The following is a 26,941-nucleotide window of genomic DNA, read 5'->3' as shown; positions in this document are numbered from 1 at the left end:
GCCAGGCTCCCTGGAGAGATAAGCAAAACAAGACTTCAGAGGCACAAGGGCGACTCTTTCAACTTGGGTCAACAGGGACCAGTCCCAGTGATATGGGTGAGTTTTCATTCCAGCTGGAAGGGCAGGACTCGTTTCCAAAAGGACTAAATGTTAATAAACATACAGTCCTTCATGAAGAATACATTTGGGTAGAAGATCTAATCCTACACATAGAATACATAAAAATGCTCCAGAAACCACCTCTTCAAGGTAGGAATTCAAAAGTGCGGGTCCAACTCTGAGGAAAGTCTCTAGGGAATATGCCACAGGGCCTGGTCCTTGGTTCCTTCATTTACTATTTTTACCTGCAAGGTGCATGAAAGCAGGTAGGGCAAAACGGCAGGAACTACAAAGGCAGGACGGGTAGTGAAGAGAAGAATGATAGAATTAGAAATCAAAATGATCCTAACACATTGGAACAATGGACCAACGAAACTGAAAGAGGATATACATGAACTCCTACTGTGGGTTCAAATACCAGGTGTGGCCAGAAAGGACAGGATAATTGGGCTTGTGAAAAATGCTCAGGGGCTCTAGGTGACAGGACACCCAATATTAATCAGTAGCAAACACAGCTGGTCAAAATCAAATGAACAAATACACAAACAAACAAAACCCCACAAAGCAAACCATAGGATCCATGATGAATAGAATTAGAGGGTTTAAACAAAGGAGCAGACATCTCCCGGGACTCTGAGCTAATCAGGCAACATCTGGAGTTTTGCATTCCAGTCTCTGTATCACATTTTGAGAAAGACATGGATCAATTAGAGCATTTCTAATCATTCCACACATATATCTGAAGCCTGAGGTGGGTGCTAAGAATTAAAGATGAAAAGGTCATAGTCCCGGCCGTTGATGATGAAGGGTATGGAAACCAATTTGAAGGATAGAGAAAGTGGAAATGTTTCACCTGTGGAACAAAAGGCTTGGAGGAAGGGATGAGGGGAAAAGAGAGTGATAGAAGAGACTAGACTAGATATTTACAGGACTGACAGAAGGATCAGACTGACTTTGGGTGCTCCAGAGAGTAGAACTCAGACTCTTCCAGGAATGAAGACTTAACTTAAGCTCTTTAAGGAAGAAATTTGCAATTTTAGAGCTGTCCCCAAATGGAATGACGGTGGTAATAGGTGATGAGTTCCCTACCACTGGAAGTAGTTGAGTAGAGGCTACATGATCACCTATCAAGAATGCTGTCAAGAGAGGAGCCTGGGTGGCTCAGTTGGTTGAGTGACTAACTTGATTTCGGCTCAGGTCATGATCCCAGGGTCCTGGGATGGAGCTGCACCTCAGGCTCCATGCTCTGAGGGGAGTCTGCTGAAGATCTCTCTCCCTCTTTTTCTCCCTCTGCCCCTCCCCCAGCCATGTGCTGGAGCATGCAGTCTCTCTCTCAAATAAATAAATAAATATTTAGGGGGAGAAAAGAATGCTATTGAGGGATTGTCATTGGGTAGGAGTTTGAATAGTTGAATCCTAAATTCTCTTAAAACTCTGAAACCCTAAGACACTTTCTTCAATGAGGGATGTGAGATTTCTCCATTCTAAGGATGAATGAAGATAAGGTGTGAAATGTGGCTGAGGGGTACATCTGGGTGGAAGGCCATAGAAGGAAAGGGTAACACTGGGAAAAATTGGCAAAGATGTTGGGTGGTTTATAGAAAGAAGGCTCTGTGCAAGCCAGAGATCAAAAGAATCCAGTGGGGCAGTTTCAGATCTGTGTCGGTGTGTGTGTATGTGTGTGTGTGTGTGTGTGTGTGTGTGTGTGTATTATTGTATGGGTTCCAAGTTTTTAAAACTCAGAATATTTCACATATAAATCTAGGTCCCATTTCACTTGAAGAGAATTGGCACATCCCTTCCCACACAGCAGTTACAGGAGAGGCTGAGCAGCAGGTCCCCTTCCCAGAAGGATGAACTGTCCTGTGGGCTTCAATCCCCACCTCTCCCTGCTTCCCAGACCTGGCCCTCCATCCCTCATCTATATTCCCCACTTGGCCCCTGAAGGCATTTGGGTTTGCAGCCACAGTTTTAAAATTTCACATGGGCTCTTTGGAGACAGAAATCATGTTTTCCATTTGGGGATCACCAGCGCATAGCCTTGTGTTTAGCAGATTCTCAGTAATGTTTGTTAAACAATCTTTGAGGGGGGGGAAGGATGACAAATCAGAATAATGGTGACATGCCAGATCCCCCTACCTGGATCTCAGCTCCTGGAGAAGCTTTCCCTACAGTTCTATGCTTCCAGTGCCCCATGAGCCTGGCAGCCTGTGAGGCTGGGTTGTCAGAAGTTGGCTGTAATCGCTTTCATTTTAATAAATCAACATGTAACACTTGCACTAACAGTGCCCTCCAAGTTGTCGGAATGGTGACTTTCAAGATTCATTAGTCTTATCACATAATTGGCCTGTCGGTAACATTTGTAATCTGATTATTTCCCCTTTTGGGTTGCCCACCTATGCTGATTAAGTTCCTGTATCTGCAGATATGAAAATGAGCAGCCATTTCGAAAGGCAGCGGAAGAGGAAATTAACTCTTTGTATAAAGTCATTGATGAAGCTAATTTGACAAAAATGGATCTGGAGAGTCAAATAGAAAGCCTGAAAGAAGAACTTGGCTTTCTGTCAAGGAACTATGAAGAGGTAGGTGGGAGCAGGGGCAACGCTGGGTTGGCTGCAGGCCAGAGGCACGCACCTGTCTGGCTGAGCTTCCCGTCAGTGATGGTAGCTTCTGTCAACCTCCCCATGGCGCTTGCCCAGGGCTGCAGGGAAACTGTGAGTAAAATGCCTCCCAACCCTTGTAGTGGGTAAGGTTACTCAGGGAGTCTCAAGCTCCGATGGCTTCAGGACCAGGCTGGGACACGAACAGAGGAGACAGCAGGTCCACACAGGTGAGTGAGGGAACCTGTGTCGAACTGAGTAGGACATCCCTACCTCAAGACAGGTCGGTCTGTCTGCCTTCCTGCCTTCCTTCCTTCCTTCCTTCCTTCCTTTCTTCCTTCCTTCCTTCCTTCCTTCCTTCCTTCCTTCCTTCCGTCCTTCCTTCCTTCCTTCCTTCCTTCCTTCCTTCCTTCCTTCTTTCCTTCCTTCCTTCCATCCATCCTTCCTTCCTTCCTTCCTTCCTTCCTTTCTTCCTGCTGCATTGAACAAACAAAATAACTCTGAAGATAGATCCAGGCTGCGGTTTACACGCACTCGTTCATGAAATTAGGTCAGATCATTGAGTGATAGGACTCAACAGGACCTCCAACAGCCATTTGGTCCGGTTCTCTGGAGAATGACACCAACTCTAAACCACTTGGCACGTGTCCTGTCCCATCGGACATCTAACGTGCTTTCCACTGAGAAAGTCAAAACCCACTTACCTGTGCTTACCTTGGGAAGTTCATTCTTTTGTCTGACCTTAGGCTGACCACAAGCCCTAAGCCCACTTCCTCCTGCCCTTAGTTCAGTCATCTGCCACCACTCTCCACCACCAACCCTTTGGTTACCTCGAAATCTCTCCCAGCCTACTCTGACTTTATGAAAAGTCATAAATTTCATCTTGCTGTTGTTGCTTCCTCTGTGTTATTTTGTGATGTATTTGTTTCGATATTTGCTTTGAGTGGGCCCCAGCTTGTGAGCACCAGCGGAAGAAATGCCTCCTTCTTGCAAAACTATGGCCCATGCACTGGCGGGAGGGCCAGGGACTTTGGCAGTCTCTGTGAAGCCCGATGTTTGGCAGTAGCAGAATGAGAAGCACAAGCCCACAGACCTGGGCTTCTACTGCCTGAAATTCTGTGTGCTTTCCTTCTCCTCTGAACTCACCCGAAGTGTATATTGTCATTTGTAGGATGTGAAAGGGCTGTACAAACAGTTGGCGGGGTCTGAGCTGGAACAAATGGGTGTTCCCATTGGCACTGGTCTGGACGACATCCTTGAGACCATCAGAATCCACTGGGAGAGAGATGTTGAAAAGAACCGGGCGGAGGCAGGAGCCTTGCTCCAAGCCAAGGTGAGGCAGGACCAGTGTCTTCCACTCTGCTCTGTGCAGGAGGCCAAGCAAAGGTGAAAAGCAGTCAACTTAGGAAAGAAGAAATGCAACAGTTTCAATCTCATTAGACATAAAAAAAAATGCAATTTAAAATAATACCACTTTGTTTCCCTGTCTAAAGCAAGACATGTTTAAAATGGTAATACTTGATGGAGACAAGTGTGTGGTGAAGTAGGTTCTCCCCTATATCACTGAGGGGTACAAACCACTATGACACCTCTGAGTAATGAAATTGATGCTACATATCGAGAATCTCGAAATGCCCCTAGCTAACAGTTGAATAATCTGGGCACTATCCTAAAGAAATCATTGAAAATACAGATAAAGTTTATATCCAAATATATTCACTGAAGCATTCATTATAAGAATGAAAAAATTGGGGGGAAAACACATAAATGTTTAATAATAGGAGTAAGGCTAAGCCACAACCTAACCATGCAATGAAATACCGAGTAGTTAGTAGAAATATTTATGAAGCATTTATAACATGGGAAATACTCACATCATAAGGTAAAATGGGGAAAATAAGAGTACAGAAGGGTACATACCAGGAACCAACAAACTTTTTCTGTAAAGCACCAGATAATAAATATTAGGCTTCCTGGGGCCTGACAGTCCCTATTATAACTACTCAACTCTGCCATAGTAGTTGACAAAAAAATAACAAACAAGAATGGCTGTGTTCCAAAAAAAATTAGAAAGAAAACACTAAAATGTATTGGTATTAGCAATGGTTGTCTTTGAGGGAGGGACCTATTTGACATGTTGAGATGTTTTTTCTTTCTTGTTTTTGAGTATAATGAAACTTGTTTTCAAGTTTTTCCTAAGCAGTATGAGCTACAACCATGGAGGGAAACATCTTTTATTAAACCTCATAAATAATAGAAATAACCAGAAAATAGAACGCATAGGGTTTGTTCCTCCCTTCTCCATCTCCCAGCCATGTATGACGTGGGGATTTTGAGCCCAAGGATGAGAAGAACAGAAGGGGAAGGAAAGTGTAAAGAAAATATGAAAAATAACATAGCTTTTAAAATTTTTTTGAGAGAAGGCAAGCATAGGGACTGTTCCTGTGCTTTGGGTTACTGTTCGGTGGGTCTCAATCCCCAGCTGCACAGCAAAATTATTCCAGAGCATTTTCAAGGATGCTCATGTCCAGGCCCCATACAAGACCAATTAAATCAGAAGAAGAGAGGGACTTTGTGATCCTTTAAACTCTGGATAATTCTAATATACAGACAGGCTTGAGAGCCACAAGAGTTTATAAGAACTACCAAAAGAAAACCAGGAGGATCTTTTCCATTTATTCTTCTCCCTTGCCCCCTCAATATCAGCAGGGTCCCCTGGGACCCCCTTCCCAGCAGGGTCTTACCAATTCTGGATCCCCCAGTGTTCTCCAGCCTAGAAAACATCTCTATTCCCCCATTTTTCTACCCTCTATCCCCTTTCAACAGCCCCTTTTCTTTCTAACCTTAATTCTTTGGGCCAGGTCACTGCAAACTTTTTTTCTGGCAAATAGCGCCTAATAAACGGCACAAAATGCAGTCTCCCACCCCCAACCAGGTGAAAGGTGGAACAGCACAAAGGGAAAGTGAAACCAAAGCATAGATTAGATTTTGGTCTATTGCTTCTTTTTTAGGACACTCATGAACATTTATAACTCATGACCTTAGACATCATGCCATCCCCTTTCCTCACTTCAGAGGTGAGGAAACAGATCCAGAGAGGGCAGCTGACGTCCCGAGGTCACATAGCTGCTGGCAGCGCTGGAGTTCGGCTCTCTTGGCTCTCAGGCCAGGCACCTTTCCTCCACATTGGGCAGTCATTCCTCCTCGGCTCTGTTCCCAAAGCAAAATCTCTGTGGCTCAGGAGTTTGCAACCTTGCTCCCGTCCCACCCCTCCTGGGGCGTACCCCACACTGGAGGGATTCTTTCTTTGGTGAGGGGGGGAAGGGCATTTTAAATAACAGAAATAAATCCTGCATACTGTGAAAAAGAAGAAAATCCTGCACATTATTATTCACCCTTCACCCTCTCGGGAATCATCACCAGCCCAATAGTAATTCAAGCATTAATTCTGAACAGATTCATTAGTGTTTTTTTTTTTTTTTTTTAATAGAATAATCTGAAAGCTACATCTCAGAGAAAACAGACAGTACTTGTTTTCATTTGGCTAATGCTGCCGGGGCCTCTTGCAGAGAGGCAGAGCTCAGAAAATATTTGCAGAATGAGTGAATTCCTCTGATCATCAACAGAGATCAGAACTGACAGCCAGAAGTCCTCCAATAAATAGTTTTGTCAGTTGCTGTCATGCCCTTGGGGGCTGACATTTGCCCATTCTGAGCACCCCTTGTTGGCTTCTTGGCAGCAAAGCATAAATGTGAAATGGCTTAGCACACACTCCTTTCAAAACCTTTTGCAGAGAGCATACAGACATGTATTTAATTACCTTTCAGCCTGGGGAAGCTGAAAATTAATTGACATTATTAATTTATGTCTTTGTTTAGGATTCCCCAGAAACTGACCCTGAGACAAATATTGAAGAGGAAACAGTCTGTCTGGAAGTTGTTGGGAGCAGGGGTACAAAATACCAGTAGAGGAGAAGCAGAGAAGGGAATCAATAAAGAACTCATTATCCCACCAGCACCCACTGTGGGAGACTGGACTCTGCACCCACAGGGTTTCTGGGGAACAGTACAGAATACAAGAGAGGGGAGAGGGGAGGAACCCGGGGTAGTAGTACCATCCCCATCAGACATCTGCCATCTGGTAGCAGCATGATCTTTCAAAGACTTCAGAGAAAGCTTTCCCAGGCAAAGGGGTAGAGTCTGGCAGTGGAATGGAAGGGGGGTGGAGAACAAACATGTTCTGGACTAAAGGTTCCTGGGCGATAATGGTGGATGCCATCAGCATCTGCTCCCAGTTATCTGCTAACTCCTCTTATTTTTAAATCATTAAAAGCTTATAAAGAGGTTCTAGCTAGGTTCTTTCCAGCCATAGCCAAGATGTTGGGAACTTTGGTGGTCTAGCTTTTGGAGCTTCTCAGGTTGTATAACTATGTTTGGAGGGGATCAGTTTAGTCCAGAGAATTTCAGGAGGATCTTCCAGCCTGGCCCTTCCTTTTCTGTTTGTTGCAGTTACCCAGTTCAAGGTATTTGGGGATGCTTGGGGAACTGCCGACAACATGCCATACCAAGTTCCAACCTTCCTGGCTATCCATAGAATACATTCTCCAATCTGCAACCCACAGATCCTAAAAAGACCACCTTGGGGAATATAGGAGAGCCTCCAACATTCCACCTCTTTCCTGGTATTCTTATGCTGAGGTATTTCCGTTCTGCATCAAGCAAGAGAAGCTCTGTTTTGCATTCTTAACCTCCTCCCTGGGATCTTCCTCCCAGGGTGGGGCTCCACACCCTCAGTCCTGGAAGTCTCATCTCTGTCCCTTGTTCACTGCAGTGGGAGGATGGGTACAATAACCAAAGGCCTATCCAATTACCGGCACCAGCTGGTGTGGTGGGGTGGAAGGTGCCAAAGAGAGAGATTTCCACTTCCTTTCAATAGCCCCCAGGGGCCGGGAACCCCACAGCAAGTGCGCCCATGCTCTCTCTTCTGATAGTGGTCTGCACTTGCCTCAGATCAGGTCAAGGCATTTGTGGTTAGGAACTTTGCTGGAGCTGTAACCATCATGCCTTAAACAGCCAGGATGACAGATTGTGGAGACGGTTGAAAATGAAGAGAAGTGAACAGATTGAGATGAATCCTGAGGTTTCTGGTTATTGATAGGCTTAGAGCTGAAAGAGACATTAGCCACTGACTAGAGCAGCGCCCTCTAACAGCGATTTCTGCAAGGATGGGACTGTTGTGAGTCTGTGCAGTTATCCGGTATGAGAACCACTGGCCACATGTGCTTCTTGAGCACCGGGAATGTTCCTGATCCAACTGAGAAACTGGATTTTTAATTTTACTTAGTGTTTATTAATCTCTGTTTAAATAGCTATGTGTGGCTAATGGCTACCATATTGGACAACATAGGTCTAGATCTAACCATGAGGGGACTAGGAACCTTGGATAACATGTCTCCATATCACCCACATTCACAAACAATAATTTGCCCTGAGAGGGCAAATATTTTACATAGGCTTCCAAGTCAACACCTCTTTGCTTGCTTGTGCAAAGAAGAGTGGATATTTTCTTAGAATATATGAAATTGGATTAGAATGGGTTTCTGCTAGTCAACTGGGGTCACTGGCTCTAGATGGCAAGATAGCCCAATGTAGTTTCACCATGATGGTCAATTGGGAGAGTTCCTTTCAAGGAGAATAGAAAGAGCAAAACCCCTAAAAGCATCTGTAATCTAGGGGTCCCTGCGTGTTGATGAGTTGGCTATAATCCTTACTGTCTGTTCAATGAAATAAGCCATGGTCTATTCTGGTATGCTTAGGCAAGTACCGAAGGGGAATCATCTAGCCTTTCTATACCGCATAGTATGTCACAGGAGAGCCTGCAAAAGAGCCCCAGATCACTTTTCTTTCTTTTTTTTCTTTACTTTGAATTTATTCAAGCATTTTAAATGTATAATACCTTTGCTTGTTTCAAAATTCAAAATGTACAAAATAATGTACAGTGAAAAATAACATCCAACTCATGTTCCAGCGACCCAGTTCTCTTCTATAGGGTCAGTCAATGTTATCCTTTTACTATGAATCCTTTCAGAGATACTTTATGCACATACAAGGAAATATGTATATATTATCTTTTTCTCTTTACACAAATAATAGAATTCAGAACATACTGCTTTTTATTTTTTATTTTTTTTAAGAAACTACAGTTTCTTTTTTTTTTTTTTAAGATATTATTTATTTATTCATGAGAGACAGAGAGAGAGGTAGAGACACAGGCAGAGGGAGAAGCAGGCTCCATGCAGGGAGCCCGACACGGGACTTGATCCTGGGTCCCCAGGATCAGGCCCTGGGCTGAAGGCGGTGCTAAACCACCGAGCCACCCGGGCTGCTACTGCTTTTTAGATGCATGATATCATACCACAGTGGGCAGCAAACTATGGCCCACAAGCCAAATCTGACCCACTGCCTGTTTTTTGTACTAAGTTTTACTGGAACACAGCTATGTTCATTCACTTATATATTGTCTATGGCTGCATTTCCAGACACCAGCAGAGTGGAGTAGTTGCATTGGAGGCTGTATGGTCTGCTACACATAAAATATTTACTATCTGGTCCTCAACAGAAAAAATTGCCAACTGCTATTCTAGCTAATGGATATCCCAGGATTTATTTAACACCCTGCCAATGAATATTTAGGTGGCTTCCAATCTTTTGCTTTTATAAATGAGTCACTAACTACGTATGTCCCTCATTTCCCAAGATAGAAATATATCTGCTAGATAAGTTCATAGATGTGACATTGCTGGGTCAAAAGTTATGCACACTGGTCATTTTGATAAATATTGTCAAATTACCCTCAGTAAAGGTTGCAACAATGTACATTCTTATTGGAAGTGTTTGAGAATGCCCATTTCCCCACATCCTCACCAATACTGTGAGTTCTCATACCTTGTGATCTTTGACAATATTATAGGCAAAACATGGTTTTTCAGTGCAGTTTTATTTTGCATTTCTCATAAGGGAGGTGGAACATCTTTTTTACATGCTGAATTTTGGCCATATTTGCTCTTGTGTATACTATCAGATCATATCTTTTACTCATTTTTATTAGGTCTTAGACTTCTTATTAGTGGTCTGTAGTGAATCTTTGTACACTAGAGAAACTAGTCCTCTCCCTGAAATATGTTCCCAGAGTGTCAATTGTCTTTTTACTTAATTTATGGTAGTTCTGGGTAGCTTTCAAAAGATATTTTGAGCCAATAAAGCAGAGTTACTATACCAACCAGAAGGCCAGGATTTGGTTCCCTTCACTGTATATTACAGGAGTGTAGCCCAGCTGGTCAGGCTGGGGGGCAGAGTGAGGGGAATCAGAGTAGTTGTTAAAAAGGAAACTAAAGAGACCGTCTCATTGAGTAGGCCTTGCCTATCTTTCACCTGTTCTTTACTCTACCCAGTACAGCATGCATATTATAAAGGGCACTCCCAGGCCCTCATCCTCCACATTGTGTTTTCCACCTCACAACTGGTTGACAATCCATATTTGAGTGACTACCTATATAGGGGACCACCCAACACTGTAACCACCACATTCTACCAAGAAATCTTCACTCACTCATTCATTCAGTTTCCATTTGTCAAGCACAAGCCAGGTGCCAGACCTTGTGCGTGGTGCTATGGGTGCAAAGTCCCTGGCCAACCCTGGCTACCTGATTCTGAGATCTCAAAGCTATCTTAGATATTTCTCAATGGTAGCTCTTTCCCATGAGAAGTATAGGGGCCTTACTTCTAAAATAAGAGGCTTCTGAGCCACCTGGATGGCTCAATCAGTTAAGCGTCTGCCTTCGGCTCAGATCATGAACTCAGCGGCCTGGGATTGAGCCCTGCATCAGGCTCCCTGCTCAGCAGGGAGTCTGCTTCTCCCTATCTACTCTGCCTACCATCCCCCCCCCTTGTGCTCTTTCTCTTTCTAATTAATTCATTAATTAAACTATCTTTAAAATAAGAGACTTCCAAAGATAAAACAACCCAAATCCCTGAGAAATTAAAGTAGTATAGTTTGGGGGCACCTGGCTGACTCAGTGATTGGGCGTCTGGCTTTGGCTCAGGTCGTGATCCCGGCCAGGGTCCTGGGATCGAGTCCAAGATCAGGCTCCGTGCAGGGAACCTGCTTCTCCCTCTGCCTATGTCTCTGTGCCTCCCATGAATAAAAAATTTTAAAAAGTAGTACAGTTTGAGTGCAACACTTACTAGTCTCTGAGAAGAGACAGAACAGAAGAGTCCCTTCTTAGGAATGGGATGATCTCCATGCACCAGGAGAAATATACTATCATGTAAACTTCTCCAATAATTACTTTAAGAAGAAAAACATATTTTGCTCTTCAGAATAAAATCACTGCTGAGCCTCTTCTGCCACTTTCATCAGCAGGGTATGCTTACTTATGAGGGGCAGCAAATCCACAAAGCCATGTGTTCCTCGGTGTCCTTTGGCAGCTTCAGCTGAGGCTGGGAACTGGTCCTGTAGCCTTTCAGGAGCAGCCTCCATAGTCAGACAGTCCTTTTGTAAATTCAAGGAGAAACTTGGCTTAGCCTAGCCAGGCCAGCCCTTCTGCCAATACTGAAGTTTCACCCAGTGAGACTCCCACTAAGGAGAACTCGTGTCTCAGGTGAAGACTGGATGGCATCCAACCTCTCCCAAATAAATCCTACATCTGGCTGGAGTAGGTCAGGGGTGTGTATGCTGCTTGTCAAAAGCCATCCTTAGCTAAATAACATTTATATGATACCACATGATTATAAAGTGACTTATAGCCATTATAACAATGATAGTTAATCCTAGTTAATGAAAAGGTGTGATTTAATTCCATTGCTGGTAGACCCTCCTCTTCTGTAGTCTCTAGGATGTGCCTAGGATGCATTGTAAACCTTTAGTAAATGTTGTTGGGCATGCCCTAGGTATCAAATGCCATGGTAGCTCCCAAGGGCAGACAGAGGGGTCAGTAGGAAGTTGTCCCTGCACGCAAGGTCCCTACAATCTAGTATGAGGTTGGCTGGGTGCCTGTGGGAGGTGATGGATAGAACAACCATTCTTCTACAAGGCAGGTTACAATATGCTGTGAACGCAGTGCCAGCAGAGCATTTATTAAGCCTTTACCAAGTGCCCAGTGTTCTAAGTACCTGACAGGCCTGTTCTCATTTAACCTTCCCACCATGAGATAGGTATTATGATCTCACCCATTTCACAGAGGAGGGAACTAAGGCATGGAAAGGTTAGTAATCTCCCCAAGAAGACACAGTTCCAAAGTGGCAAAATTGAGATTCAAATCACATATTCTGACTCCAGAATCAACACTCTTAACTGCTAGGTTTTCCTGGACAGATCACATGCAGGGGGTGGAGGGGGCTTTTTGATTCATTGTCTTGTGGAATGTGAGATTGAGAGGCCTTTGTCTCAACGGTCCAAAAGGTTATGCCAGACTTTTGTCATGATCTTTCCAAACCATGATTCTGTGTCCTCTCCATGGGATAAGATTGCCCTGTGATACAAGGTCGGGAACCTCTGTATCCCCAAGGAATCCACTGCTTTCCCTTTTTCCAGGATAGTGAACATAATGAGGTTACTGTGGTCCTGTGAGATCTAAGAGGCTTCAAGAGCGGGACAGTTAGCTGTACTCTGCAGCAGAGCAATGCTCTTGTAAAGCTGCTGTTCGCCAGTTGCAAAAACAGAGAGCTCGAGTGACTGGCTGAAATCCACACAGCAACTGCTGGAGAAAGGCACAGTATACACGTCAACCTCTCAGCACTCATGGTGGATACATGTTCTGCTAAGAACACACACCCGCATAGCAGAGGGGCAGGTTTGGAGATGGCCCCTTTCCCCTCCAAGACTCTCAAATCCTTCCTTCTGACTTACTCTGAAGCATGCTGCTTTTCTTCTCTCACATCCATCTTTCACGTGCAATAACATGTAATTTTAATTTAAAATTTTTTATTTGAAATTTTTTACTGTATTTCAAAGTGTCAATATGCTCTCCTGTCCCAAAAATATAGGTGGAGCGCAAACATGACAGCCTAGCTCCTGCACAGCAGAGCCAAGATTTCAAGCTGGTTTGAAAGCCTGGGGACCAACATATTTAAATCTCATTACACATCCTAGCAACTGCGCTGAGCAACAAAACACAGTCCTACCTTCCTATCCTCAGATTCTAAAATGACACACCTACTGTTCGGTCTGTGAGGAGAAATGTGGAGGCATTGGGTTGAAATGGAAACAGAAGTAAAGTAATTATTAATCAGAAAACATAACTCCAAAAAGCCTTTGGAAAAGAACAGGTAATACTTCTAAGTGAGTTAAAGCAGGTAACTATCCCCAAGTGAAGGGCAAGTATGATTTGTCATAACCTGATTTGGGAAGATATTGGGCATGATATAAAATACACTGAATCCCACAGTGATCATATTAATTTTTTTTCTCTTTCAGTCTTAATTAAACTGTATAAGAAAGTTTCCATTTGGTGCTTGTAGGTCATTAACACTTCTCTTATTAGTCTCACTTTCAACAAAGAGAAAGCAGGCTTGGACTCAGCAACTTGGTGGGCAACGTTTGCTCAAATATAATAACTTTGGCTTATTTTAATTTTATTAATTCCTTGGCTATCTTTTGTCTATGACAAACGATACCATTTTACAGTTTTCTCAGTTTCCCTAGCAATCTAGAACTTTGTCATGGGCCAGGCGTCACATGGGAGTTAGTTAGTTAGTTAGTTAGTTAGTTAGTTAGTTAGTTATGAGAGACACAGAGAGAGGCAGAGACATAGGCAGAGGGAGAAGCTGGCTCCCCACGGGGAGCCCAATGTGGGACTCAATCCCAGGACCCAGGGATCATACCCTGAGCTGAAGGCAGACACTCAACCACTGAGCCACCCAGGTGTCCCTAAAATACTTTTAGAGATAACAAATTTTAGAGGTAACCTATATAATTTTAGAGATAACAAATTTTAAGATAAAATACTTACTTTGCTTTCCCATTTGTGCCTATACCTTCAGTGTGACTTGTTACTTCTTGCAAAACCTGCCAACTGTTTTTTATAATTCTGTCATCAACAATAATGTCACAAAATCAGATTATAAAATATGCTTATTAATATCCGATTAAGCAAAAAGTCCTATCAATGATAAATGAGGATAGCTTTGCAATGAATTTTAGTTGATACTTCCATTGGCTTCAGTGAGTCCCTTCATCAATGAGATGAGTAGCTTCTTTGCAAATCAGATAATAGCTTGTAAATATTGGAAAGATATTTCCTCTAATTGTTTTTGCTATTCATAATGCAATAGCTACAGACATGACCCATTTTAAGTTTAATCTGCATTATCAACATTTTCTGCATCCCTTTCTTAACTCTAGACAGTCAGCAAAACAATAATTCAATCCCTGATTTGTAGTGTTTGCCAATTTCCATGAGGCAAATACTCTCACCACAGCTGATTTCAGACTCCTAACTTGATGTAAATAAGCACAGAGTTTGGAAGAGATGCTCAGAAGCTCATCACTAAATGTTAGTCCAGGTCTCATCAATAGAAATAACTTTGATAGCACAGACGATGATAACATGTAAATAAACCAGCAAGTGATGTGTTTGGAGTATTTGTTACCATTTTAATATAACTTAATTGTAAGGGTAATAATTGTAATTATTAAATTAATAATTTAATTTTTAAGGACGGCTGTGTTTACCAACCAGCTTACAAACATCCGGAAGATTTAACACCCGGCTCTCAGGCTCTGGGGAGCTGCCAAGGGCCTGCTCCAGCTGCTGGCCGCCCTTGGCTGCTCTGAGACAGGGCCCCTGCAGACCCCTCTGCTGCCCACCTGCACAGCCCACCTGCACAGCCCACCTGGCCACGTCCCTACCCCCAAAGACAGGGAGAAAAACCAGGCCACCCATCCAAGCAGGACTTGACAGGCCACGAGGATATTTTAGAGCGGTGCATCTTCAGTGGGGGGAAGACTCCACTTTCAGGGGTCTTGATGGTGGAAGCGGCTGCATTCACACCTGGTTGAGAGCACAGCTCTGGAGTCTGCCACTGCACAAGGTCCAGCTCTGCCCCTCATAGGCTGCACCATCATGAGTAAATAACTTTGTCTCTCTGTGCCTCGGTTTCCTCACGTAAAAAAGGAATAACAATGACACTTGCTTCAGAAGAGGGTGGTGAAGATTAAATGAAATAATGGACTTAGCGCTGTTAATGGAGTGCTTGGCACAGAACCAGTGCTTAACACCTATTAGGTATCCTTAGTACTATCCAACTGACAGTGGCTTTTACAGACTCATTTACTGGCTAATATTACTTTTTATATATTAGAAAAATAAATGCAGTCACTGTTTGCATACTTTTAGAGTTCTAAAGGTTTCCACATGTATAACCTGATGGAAGCCTCATAGTGACTCTGCTCACTGTGACTGCGTTCTGTTGGCAGGGACTGGGGCTCAGAGAGGTTGAATGATGGCCCAGGGACACACAGCCATGGACTGACCAGAGCTGGGCCCACAGCTTTCACTCCTTTAGCTGATCCCAGACCTTTAATGGATGTTTTTGTTGACCCCTTTGTAGCAGACACAGGAAGAACTACACCTGAGATATGAGTCCTTTGACCTGGGTTTTCCTAGTTAGGTTGGACTATTTTTCATAACCCTATAAATAAGTATTCCTATGTCATAAAAGTGGTCAATCCAGACAGCCAGTAAACTAGAAAACAGGTTTTTTCTCCCGTATCACTGGCTTAGAGACAAGCATCAGACTGCACCAAAGATGAATGAAGGTGAGCTCTAGTTTTTCCCCTTTCCCTTTCTCCAACAGAGAAAAGAGAGTAGCAATGACCTCCTCCCCTGAAAGTATGGGGAAGAATCAGACTGTGTCCATGTGGCTCAGGGAGAAATTTCGAAACACAGACCTTCCCCTTGTGTTCACAATTGTGGCCAGACTGGTTTTTACAAGGAAACAGGGACTATCAGATCAAGTTGGGTAGTTCTTCATTTGAAGAAGGTCTGGGGCAGTTGGCACTGCCTGACATTACTGGAACGGGTTACCAGTTCTCTGAAGGGCAATTTGGCAACATTCATCAAAATGACAAATGCATACCCTTTGACTCAGTGGTTCTACTACAGGGATTTACCCCTCAGAGATATTCCCTTGTGTGGAAAATGAGGGTCGTAGGGTTATTCTTTACACCATTGTTTGTAACAGGCGGAGACTGGAAACAATCTAAGCACTTATCAGTGCAGAGCTTCTAAATAACTACGGTACTTCCGAACAAGGTGATACTGTGGAACCATTAAAAAGAATGTAATTGATCTGTATATGCTGGTAGGAAATATCTTCTAAGATGTATGAGGACCAAAACGAGGGGAGGATGATCATACATATTCACTTGTAAATATGTGAACTATTTGTGGAAAGAGGTGTAAGAAATCGGAAACAAAAGAACTGGGTAATTAGAAGCATGGGCACAAAAGGAGACTTTCTCCTAGAAGTCCTTCAGAAAAAGCTTTTGAATTTTATTCTACTTGCATTCACTGTATGTTCAAACTAAGTAAATGGTTGTATGCAAATAGGTGAGGGCGCCTACGGAAAAAGGGATTTTTCAATCTGCCAGCTGTTGACTCTGAGTTAGAAGCAGTGGAGTGGGCCCTGGGAAGGGCAGGAGGGGAGGCAGGGCTCAGGCCCCCCCACAGGCCCGCTCACGCGAAGACCTGACCCTCCCCAGCAACAGGCAGAGGTGGCCCGCATGGCGCAGACCCAGGAAGAGAAGCTGGCCGCTGCCCTCAGGCTGGAGCTGCACAACACTTCGTGTCGGATCCAGAGCCTCCAGGCTGAGACCGAATCCTTGAGGGCCCTGGTGAGTGGGCCGGGAAGAGCCCTGGCATTTCTTTTTTTTCTTTATTTATGATAGTCACACATTGAGAGAGAGAGAGAGGCAGAGACACAGGCAGAGGGAGAAGCAGGCTCCATGCACCGGGAGCCCAACGTGGGATTCGATCCCGGGTCTCCAGGATCGCGCCCTGGGCCAAAGGCAGGCGCTAAACCGCTGCACCACCCAGGGATCCCAAGAGCCCTGGCATTTCTTATGTCAATTTTAACTCCCAACTGTTGAACTGAGAGTCATGTGGGTCAGAGTTCGCAAGAGATTCCCATCTCACAGCATGCGAGTTTTGAGGCCTGAAAGGATTATCTGATACCAAATCACAAGTATAGTGACAGCTGTTAGAACCCCCACTGAAATACCCTACACCAGGCCACTGCTTGAGTGTTGGCCACTTACCCCACAGATACCCCTTTTCAGAGGGTCCCACTTCTCCAGAGAATTGGCCTCCGCCTAACAGTGGACACCTGGCCTAGGCAGTTAGGCCCGCCTCCTCTAGCCCTCAGTCAATGACTAGCTGATGTGGGCGTTAAAAGCCCAGCCCACTTGCTTCCAAGTGGAATAGGTTTCAAGGTCTAATTCACATTCCCAAGCTCTTTGGGGGATCAGACTCCACCTGAGACTCCCTCCTGGCTTAGCGCCTTCCTCTGCCCTATCCTGCTTTCCTTGCTGCCCTTTTCCTGAGAGCAACCCCTTAATTATTTACATATACCAGGATCCCTGCTTCAGGCTCTACTTCTGGGGACCAACCTAAGACTAGGAAGTTCCTCAGACTCACTGGGGTTTGTGGGGGAAGGTCTCTTGCATTATTTGTTATTATTATTAATTAAAATAATTATGAATAATATAGCAGTTCACCCTCTGATTCTCTGTTAGGGTGCCAGGCACACAGCTCCTGCAGGGGCCTTGTGTTCTAATTTGAACTGCAAGTGTATTGTCCACACTGAAGTACATGAAGGGAGTGGTTCATGCAATCCTGCAGCTTGGGGTGGTCTGGACTCCACTGAGGCCCCAGTGGAGGCCTTTGCTCTTGCCACCTAAATCCATTCCGTCACCAAACCAGCAGCCCTGCCTCCCAATGCAGTCCTGGACTCCCATGAAGTGAGCTCAAGGATTTATTCTAGTCGGTTCCCTCAGAAACAACTTTTTTACTGCCCATGGACAAGATCATTCCATCAGCCCCAGTCCCCCTCCTTCACTTGTCTTCAGCTTACTTGGTCCATTGTCCTCTGAACAATAAGATCACATGATGCCCAGCCAGCTTAGGAAGATGCTCAGTCTTGCCACTACATAGCACAACATGACACACATCTCGTTGCTCCACTGCTCTCCCACACATCCTGTGATGGGATCAGGGTCAGTATGAGGGGATGTGAGAAAAGGCATTGAGGTAAGAAAAATCAGGAAAATACAGTCTAAAGCAATGTACTTTTGCTAAAAAATTGAAAGACATTGCATTATTTACTCAGAGTTATGTGAATTTTATGCTAATCAGTTTTATTCCCCTGCCATAACCCTTGATCCTAATATTAGGGGTGCTGCCTTTTGCCCAAGTCACTTTAAGCACAGTTAAGGGGCTACTATTTATTCCCCAGATGTCCTTGTGGCTGCCAAAAGTTGCCACTCTTCCAGTAATAAAAAAGGGCTTCATTCATAGACCAGCCCAGATTGTACAGGAAGGGAAATGCCCAGAACTCACCCTTTGCTCTCCTACCCTTGAGCCCTTGGACATGTTCTTCCCACGGCTGGAAGGCGACCCCTCCTCCCTCCCAACTCTGCCCACCCCTACCTGTCCTCACACCCTTAACAGATGTGAAGTGGAAGATATACAAGTGCTACACCCAGCAAAAGCCTAGCTAGCTCCTGACTCCCACAGGTGGGGTGATCTCTCCACCTGCCACCCACTCACATTCAGAGCCCTGTGGTTTATGTGGTTATATCAGCTCATCCACTGACATCACATTTAACTCCTTGAAGGCAGAGACCATGTCTAATTTATTTTATGTCCCCAAAGCACTTGATGAGTGTCCAAAACATAATTTCTTCAACATGATACTAAGAGTACTGAGAGCTTGCTCACATGCATTCTCTCATCAGACACTCATAAAAACACTGAGAAGCAAATGATATCCCACTTTGCAGAAGAGTAAACTGTGGTTCAAGGGTTTGCTCATTAACATGAGTAACAAGTAGAAGAATCGAGCTCTTTTGGTTCTATTACTCAACTAGACAACAGAGGGCCTATGGAACGGGGGACTGGCACCCAGACTCTGGAATCTGGAATCAGGATCCCCTACTCATTAGCTGAGTGACCTCTCAAAGATTCTGTTTTCTCACTTGCGAAGTGAGAATCTATGTGGGTTATCATACCTATCTTCCATGTTAGTGGCTTCAGATCACAGTAAAAAATGTATTCATTCACTCTGTGATTTAGGTGGAGTCTGGCAGAGACAGCTCTTCTCTGTTCCATGTGGCATCTGCTTGGGCTGGACCATCCAAGAATGGTTTCAACTCACATGCAGGGTGCCTAAGCTGTGCATCTCTTTTTCTCCCTCCATGGGGCCTCTCCATGCAGTTAGCATTTGACTTCCTCAAATCATGGCAGGCATGTGATTGGACTTCTGACATGGCATCCAGCTTCCCTCAGAGCATGAGCACAGAAGCTACCAGGCCTCTTAACACCTGGGCTTGAGAGTCCCTGAATATCACTTATCCAGAACTCTTTTGGTCTCAGCAGTCACAGTCCCTCCCAGATCCCACAAGAAGAGAAATAAATGCCATCTCTTGATGAGGCAGTGGCAAGGCCACATAGAGAAAGAATATGTGGGATGGGATCGTGATTGCAGCTGCTTTTGGAAATGTGATCTGCCACTGGACTGGAGAGATTTTGCCTCAGAAAAACACAGGGATGATTAATGGAACAATGCGGGTCAAGCCCTTAGCACGGTGGTCGGCACAGAGTAATCAGTCAATGAATGGTATTCATTATCCATTATCAGTGTAAAATTATTATTATAATCACTCGTGTAGTAATCCCAAGTTGGCATCATCTAATCACCTCACTTAAACCCCATGGTCCTTACTACTGGAACAAATCAGAAGAAAACTCACATGCCCAACCAGAAGACTTAGGAGTGGTGATATGCTGGCTGTGCCTGGGAGCCAGGATGGGCCGCCTCTGTCCCCTGCTAGCTGGTAGATCAGAGCTCTGGTCACTGGGCCTTACAGCCGAGGTTAGGGGCACGGACAGCCAGAAAAAGTGGCACCCCTTCCTGCAGCTTTCAAATACAGCTCAGTGCATCCAGTCACCCCGATTATCCGCAGCCAGAGCAACCTGTATACACATAAGGCCCCCACGGGGCCTCGTATAAGCCTCAGCTGAGTAGGCAGCACTTGCGGCCCCCTTTGCCAGCAGGGCACTGTTTATATTGGTGGCCAGGCACTAGGAATGGTGCTTAAAGCCTACTGAGCTCTGTGTTCCATCAACTCAAATCAGGGGTGGATTCAAGGCAAGAAATCACTTCCTAGAGGGCTTAGCAATTCAAGGAAGTCCTTTCACATCTCCAAAAACTGGGGAATAAGTGTGCTTCTGTGATCTCGGTTTGCTTGCTGGTGTTGTGTTGCTGTGGGGGCTGGAGTTGGGAGATGGGCAGCAGTGGCCTGATTGCCATCACTCAAGCCCAAGCATTTCTGTGAGAACCAGGCCAGGATGTCAGGGACTTAGGTGGGAAGCTGGACCGGACTCTGAGGGTGAGATAGAAAAGACAGAGGTCATCTGATAGGAGTTCCCACAAACCTACCTTGGGCAGTGGGTCCTACATCATCAGAGAAAACCTCAGGCCACATGGAGAAGTCACCTATGAACATGGAACCAAAACTATAGACAGCTGATCCAAACATGATCCCATGAAAGGTTTTTTCCAAATAACAGGTTTTACAGGCCCAGGGCCAGCACTAAACACTGCAAACCAAACAATTTCCTGATAAGCAAAGAGAGAAAACCCAGAGTTTGGAACAAGTGATTCTCAAAGTGCTGGTGGCCATTTCTGCATTTTTATTGCTATAGAGGGGTTTTCAGATCTCACCAAAATAATAACCTAGGCCAGATACTGATCTAAATTTATTTTTTACTAGTTACATTTTTGCCACCTGTAAATGTACCTAGGATGGGAATCTGACTCAATATTCTTATACCCTATGGAATTAAGATGGCTTAAGTAAGATGATAGAGTGGCCTCTGCTTAACAGAAGCCATGATTTAAGATGGCATCATGACCAAGAATCTTCCATTTCAATCACAATAATCAAAAAGGTATGAAAAATATCCTCCTAAGGGGCAGGTTACAGAAAGTTGTTTTATCAAGATATTATCCTAATCTGAAAACATATTTATCTGTTCTTATGTGTTATATAAAAAGCCAGATGCTAAGTTATAGGTGCACCATAATTACAACTATGAAAAAATGTTAAAGAAAGATACACACAGTTTTTTTTTAAAGTGTTTATGTGTCAGTCCTACAGTCTGTAAGGTTTGCTATATGGGAAGATGGGGTTTCCAGTCTAATGGGGAGACAAGTAGGTCAATAAACATAACCATAATACACGTGGTGTCAACCTGAGCAACACAGCCAGATGAGCACCTACTCTATGCCAGCCCTTGTCTTATCACTGGGGTTATAGAAACTTCATTTCTGCTCTCAAGAATTCACTCACTGTCTGGTAGAGGAAACATGCCCCTAGGAAGCTCACCCCACTCTTACCAAGTCTAAGGGTATGCATGTACTTGGGCAGCCATGGAAACCCAAAGGAGGGGCCTCTAACCTGGCCTGCTGGGAGAAAGACCAAGAGACCATCAAGGAAGTCTTTCTAGGGGAGGTGACCCCTAAACTTGGACTTGGGATGAGTAGTGATGATCCAGGTGAGAAAGAAGGGGAGATACAAACCCAGATTTGGACTTCCAACAGAACACGGTGGCTGCTGTGTGGAGAATGCGAAGGCAGGAGGAACTAGAGACCAAGAGATGAGCTACAAGCTTCTGAGTTTACCCCATGGGAGCAATGATAAGCATCCATCGTGGGCACCGGTGGCTGGAGGAGAGAGGGCACAAATGTGAATACTTTCCAGAATATACAAGAGGCAGGATTCAGTGATGATTGAAGATGAGGGACATGCCTTTCGCTGGCTTCCAGGTCATGTGAATTCACCAGCTGAAGCACAGGATAGGAGAGGCAAACAGATTCAGAAGGAAACCAGTGGCTCCATTTTGGACGCGCTGATTTGAGGTGCCCATGGATTGTGTATATTTCCAGTAAGAAATTCAGTAGCAGGTTTATGCTCAGGGAAGAGGTCTGTGCCGGAAACGTCAATGCAAGAGTCATCGGGAGAGACAGCTAATATCATGAGTGTGGCAGACACCAGCCAACACAGACACAGGCAGCCTCGCTCGGAGAGAAACAGGCTCAGGATGGGCAGTGGGGAGCCCAAGGGTTGGGGCAGCAAGGGGAAGAGGCAGTGGCCAGGGTGTGCTACTAACACACTAAAGAAAAAAGTGCTGAGTGTATAAAGGCCAGAGACATTCATTCTAACCCTGGCAACCTGGGCAAGAGTGCTGGAGACCGCATTTTAGCCGAATGATGGATGGGGTTTCAGCAGTGGAGGAGGAAAGGGCCCCCCAGAGAGTGGGAAATCGAGCAAAAAGGCCCGAGGCAGTTCAGAGAGCAAGATTCCTTTGAAAAAACACCTGCCAACTGCCTCCCTCCCCCGCATGTGTTTGTCGATTTCTCACTCTCATTTTTTCTCTCATTATCTTTCTCACTCTTTCATTCTCTCCCATCACTGTACCTCATCTTTCTCCCTCTCCTTCCCGTCTTCTCTTTCTTCCTGCCCGCACCCCCTCCTCAAAAGGATCAGTGGATCAGACTGAACAATAGTCTGGGCGGGGAGGAGGATGGCTCACGGCCCCCCAACCCAGGAGGCCAGCGGGCAGGGCCGCCCGCCCCGCAGCTCAGCCCACCTCCCCGGGCAAGGCCCGGCCTGCAGGCTCCCGGCCGACCGCCTTCTCTCTTTGGCAGAAACGAGGCCTGGAGAACACCCTGCACGACGCCAAGCACTGGCACGACATCGAGCTCCAGAACCTGGGCGCGGTGGTGAGCAGGCTGGAGGCGGAGCTCAGGGAGATGCGCTCGGAGGCCGAGCAGCAGCAGCAGGCCCGGGAGCACCTGCTGGCGCACAAGGCCCAGCTGCAGAGGGACGTGGCCTCCTTCCACGCCCTGCTGGACAGGGAGGAGAGCGGGTAAGCCTCTCCGCCTCGCATTCCTGTGACAGGTGTACATACTCCTGGGTTTGCAATTCACAGTTTTCAGACACTATAGAAGCAATTAAGGTAAAAAGGAGAAATCACCTTGTAACTCCCCAACACATATATTCTCTCTCTCTCTCTCTCTCTCTCACACACACACACACACACACACACACAGCCTGTGTCCTTGCAGGGTTTTTTCTATTTATATATTCACATATGCAGAGACACACCTGGACATACCTTTATGTGTTTGGACATGCCGAGGACATACATGATGTCTGTTAGGAATACTTTCAGCTGCATGCAATAGGCCCTCATTAATGGGGCTGCAAACCAATGCTCCCGAAATGTTAATGTGCACTCAAAACACCAAAACCTGAGCATCTTTTATATTTTTTTATTGAACTATAATTAAAACACAAGTGTCATATTAGTTTCAGGTACACAATATAATGATTTAACAACATCTCTATACATGACTGAGTGCTCATCAGGATTAGTGTACTTTTTTAAAAAATTTTATTGATTTATTTATTCATGAAAGACACACACAGAGAGAGGCAGAGACACAGGCAGAGGGAGAAGCAGGCTCCATGCAGGGAGCCCAATGTGGGACTTGATCCCAGGTCTCCAGGATCACGCCCCGGGCCAAAGGCAGGCACCAAACCGCTGAGTCACCCAGGGATCCTCCAAGATTAGTGTACTCTTAATTCCCTTCACAGGTTTCCCCCATCCAAGTACCTCCCCTCTGGTTATCATCAGTTTGCTCTCTGTATTAAAGTCCATTTTTCACTCATATGTAGGATTTAAGAACAAATGAACAAAGAAAAAAAGAGACAAAAAAACCTATTCTTAAATACAGAGAAACAACCTGGAGACTTTTTTTAAACGCCAATTCTGCTTCACTAGGTCTGGGGTGAGACCAAAAATTCTTCATGTCTAGCAACACTCCCAGGCGATGCCTTTAACTGTTGGCCCACAAACCACGCTTTGATCGACAAGGGCATAAACCATGTTTATTTAAGAGTTCTAGAAATAAGGTGGTCTAGGTCACTCAATGATTTCATAAAGGTCCCAAGCTCTTTCATCTTTCTGATATACCATCCCTGATATATGGGGGTTTTGCCTTCATTTCATTACCCATGGTTGCCCAATGCCTACAACAGCTGCAGATATCATATCCTCATTTATGAGAAGAAGAAGGGAAGGGAAGGGGGGTGCACCAAAAAAGCTTTTCCATGTGTGGCTCTCTCTTTTATCAGTGAAGGAAAACATTTTGAGGTCTCCAGTGGATTTTCCTCACATCTCATTGACCATAAGCTGCTCACATGACCATACCTATCTGCAAGGGATGCTGGGAAAGCAACGACTTAGCTTTCCCAGGCTCCATACTGGAGAGAGGCAAGGGGGTAGGAATGGCATATATACATCTGTATACGTATGTGTATGCACATGCTCATAGGTATGTGTATATAGGCAGTCTTTTTTTAATGGGTAAGGATTCCAGGAGCATATGCATAAGTCTTGGGACTCTGCTTCCTTGCCCACTTGTTAAAAAAATCCAAGTCTTTATTCTATACTTCATATTTCCCTCCAAAGTCCCTTCCAAGACATACATTGAATAATGAATAAAATATCAGCTCTGAGAGACAACTTAGTGATTACACAATCCAACCCCTCAATTTCAGAGGGAATACAAAAGCCCAGAGCAGAAAAGGTTGTGTTTATGATCACACGGAAAGGTAAAGATCGAGCTGGGACTGGACCCCAGGTCCCCTGGCTTCTCCAATGTGCTGTGTAACATTTTTCTTCCAAAGGCAAGAGAGCTCTATAGAAGCAACGTAATCCTCTCTCCTTTCCAATAGAAAATATGTCATCCAGCTCCTTTCCAACTGTCTTTTTATTGGATTGATTTTTATTGATTACAAAAGTTAGATGTTCCTAACAAAGCTAATTTTTTCACAAGCCCATGGACATCTGAATAAATATGTGAAATTGTCATAAACATATACAAACAGTAATGAGGTAGGTTGAATTTACTTTAAGAGTATAAGAACTCCATTTAGCGAATACCCTCTAGGTGCCAGCGCAGTCTTAAGATATTTGTCTTCATTTCTCCCCAAAACTCTGCCAGGATGACATCATTCTCCCCATTTTCTAGACAGGAGACAAAGCCTCAGAGAACTTAAGTTGTTTGCCCAAGGTCACACACCTAATAACCATGGAACAGGGGTTTGAAACCCAAACTGTCTTGTTCCAAAGACCAAATTCTTTCATGAGACACCTGCCTTTCCTATACTCCCACTGTGCTATCTTTACTAATTTTCATCATCCATTACTTATCTGACTTATATATGTTTTTTGTTTGTTTCAGCTAATGAAGAAACTTCCTCTTTTCATGAAGAAAATGCTGCCTCCCTCATCAAATGACCAATAAAGTTCCTAAAGGAGTTTCCCCCTCATCCCCTAGACTCCCACCACCGCCCTACCCTCCCAAGCTGGATTCCTTGCTGGATTCCCTGGTTGATTCAGCTTAGTCTGAAAAGCATCCTGGAAGTGGAGAGGGTCCTTCTGCCTTAAATAGTCTGAAGCTTGATCAACCTCCCTTGTCCCTCTCCAAATAAATGCTTTGTGTGTGGCTTCCAGTCTGCCCACCTTGTTCAACCCACTGTCAGGTAAAGATGGATATCCCTTTCCCTGCCTGGCCTTTGTTCATGGAGCCATTCTTGATGGCTTCTGCAGGTGTCCTTGAGCATGATGCCATCTGTCATCCAAGGGTCAGCTGCTCTTGGGTTAATAGACATAAATGTGCAGCTTAGGTAAGATTTGTGCTCATGGCATGCAGGATTGCTACAATTGGGGGCAAAAACAACTCTTGCTAGAGAGCAGACTAGCATGGTGCTTTGTTGAATATATCATGATTTTAGGTACCACAGTGCACTCAGACCTCTTTCATATACTCTGCACAGGCATTTACGTGCAGACACACACATCTCACTGAGATGGCAGGGGATCTGTCAGTCAGTTTAAAGGGTACTTCAATTTAAGTCTAGGTTGTGGTTGCCTACCCCACTGGCAGCCTCAGAATTTTTTTCCAGGGTCCTTCCCCCAGCCTTCTTGAGGCCCAGCCAGCTAAATATAGTTTGTGAATCTGCCACCTATCCAGGCAAGACTCCCCTGCCTTCTGATTAAAACTGAAACCACCACCTGTGTCCTACCACAGGCTTTCAGTGTCTCCAAAACCACACACACAAAGCCCAGCCTTAATTTTTTAATTCTTCCCCCAAGCTTCTGTCAGTCCACCTGCCACACAGAATTACAGACCAAAATATCTACACTGAGTCTGTCCTCGTAAGTGGCTAATCCAGAGAGGGGGATGTGTCCAATATGGGCACATTCAAAGACACCCTCCCCCTACTGCTGGGGTTCCAAGTAGCCAAAGCCGACATAAACAGAAGAAACCTTCTTTATCCTTAAGAACCATTAGAAGAGAAGCAAGGCGAGAAGGGGGGGGTTGGTCTCCTGGTTGACATGATGCCAACTGGTTTTCCTTTTTGGCTTCTAGGATCAAAGGAATTGTATTAATAAGTCACGTGGGCAGGACAGCTATTTACAGCTTGCACGACACCTTTACATAATTCTGTTTGTTGTTTGAGGTACAGAAATAGGTAAGGCACCACCTTGATGCTACATTTCTGCAAAGCACCAATCCCCCGGCCCAGCTGCACACTCCAGGGATGCCTGCAATTGAACCAGTGGGTGCAAGGGCCTCCCTAGAAGAGAGTGGCAGGCTCCAACGTAGCTATGCTGGATGCAGGTACACTGAGGTCTGGTTCTTTTCTTTCTTACTCGTTACAATTAATTTTCTGTAACCCCCGCCCCCAGACCAAAATCCCTAACCTAAACACAGCTGGACGGTCCCCAAAGGTCAGCCACCAAAAGGAGGCACTTCTGTGTCTGAAGGGCCATGCATTTTCCAGAACCTGGAAGCTGTCCCAGCGGTTGCATGGAGGGGAGGATGGAT

General features: G+C 44.9%; 1 protein-coding gene across 1 annotated transcript in view; it reads left to right on the top strand.

The window, feature by feature from the left end:
* The window catches only part of BFSP2 (beaded filament structural protein 2), a 59,989-nt gene extending 37,077 nt beyond the window's left edge, over window positions 1-22,912 (top strand). Inside the window, exons 3-6 of the mRNA XM_072792697.1 lie at window positions 2,525-2,681; window positions 3,871-4,032; window positions 16,461-16,592; window positions 22,688-22,912. Of these exons, the coding sequence (XP_072648798.1) occupies window positions 2,525-2,681; window positions 3,871-4,032; window positions 16,461-16,592; window positions 22,688-22,912 (676 nt within the window). The remainder of the gene's footprint in view (window positions 1-2,524; window positions 2,682-3,870; window positions 4,033-16,460; window positions 16,593-22,687) is intronic.
* Window positions 22,913-26,941: the final 4,029 nt, after the last annotated feature.

Source organism: Canis lupus, chromosome 22 (genome assembly GCF_048164855.1).
Source record: "Canis lupus baileyi chromosome 22, mCanLup2.hap1, whole genome shotgun sequence".
Classification (NCBI taxonomy): Eukaryota; Metazoa; Chordata; class Mammalia; order Carnivora; family Canidae; genus Canis; species Canis lupus.
This window is presented reverse-complemented; position numbering and strand designations above follow the sequence as displayed.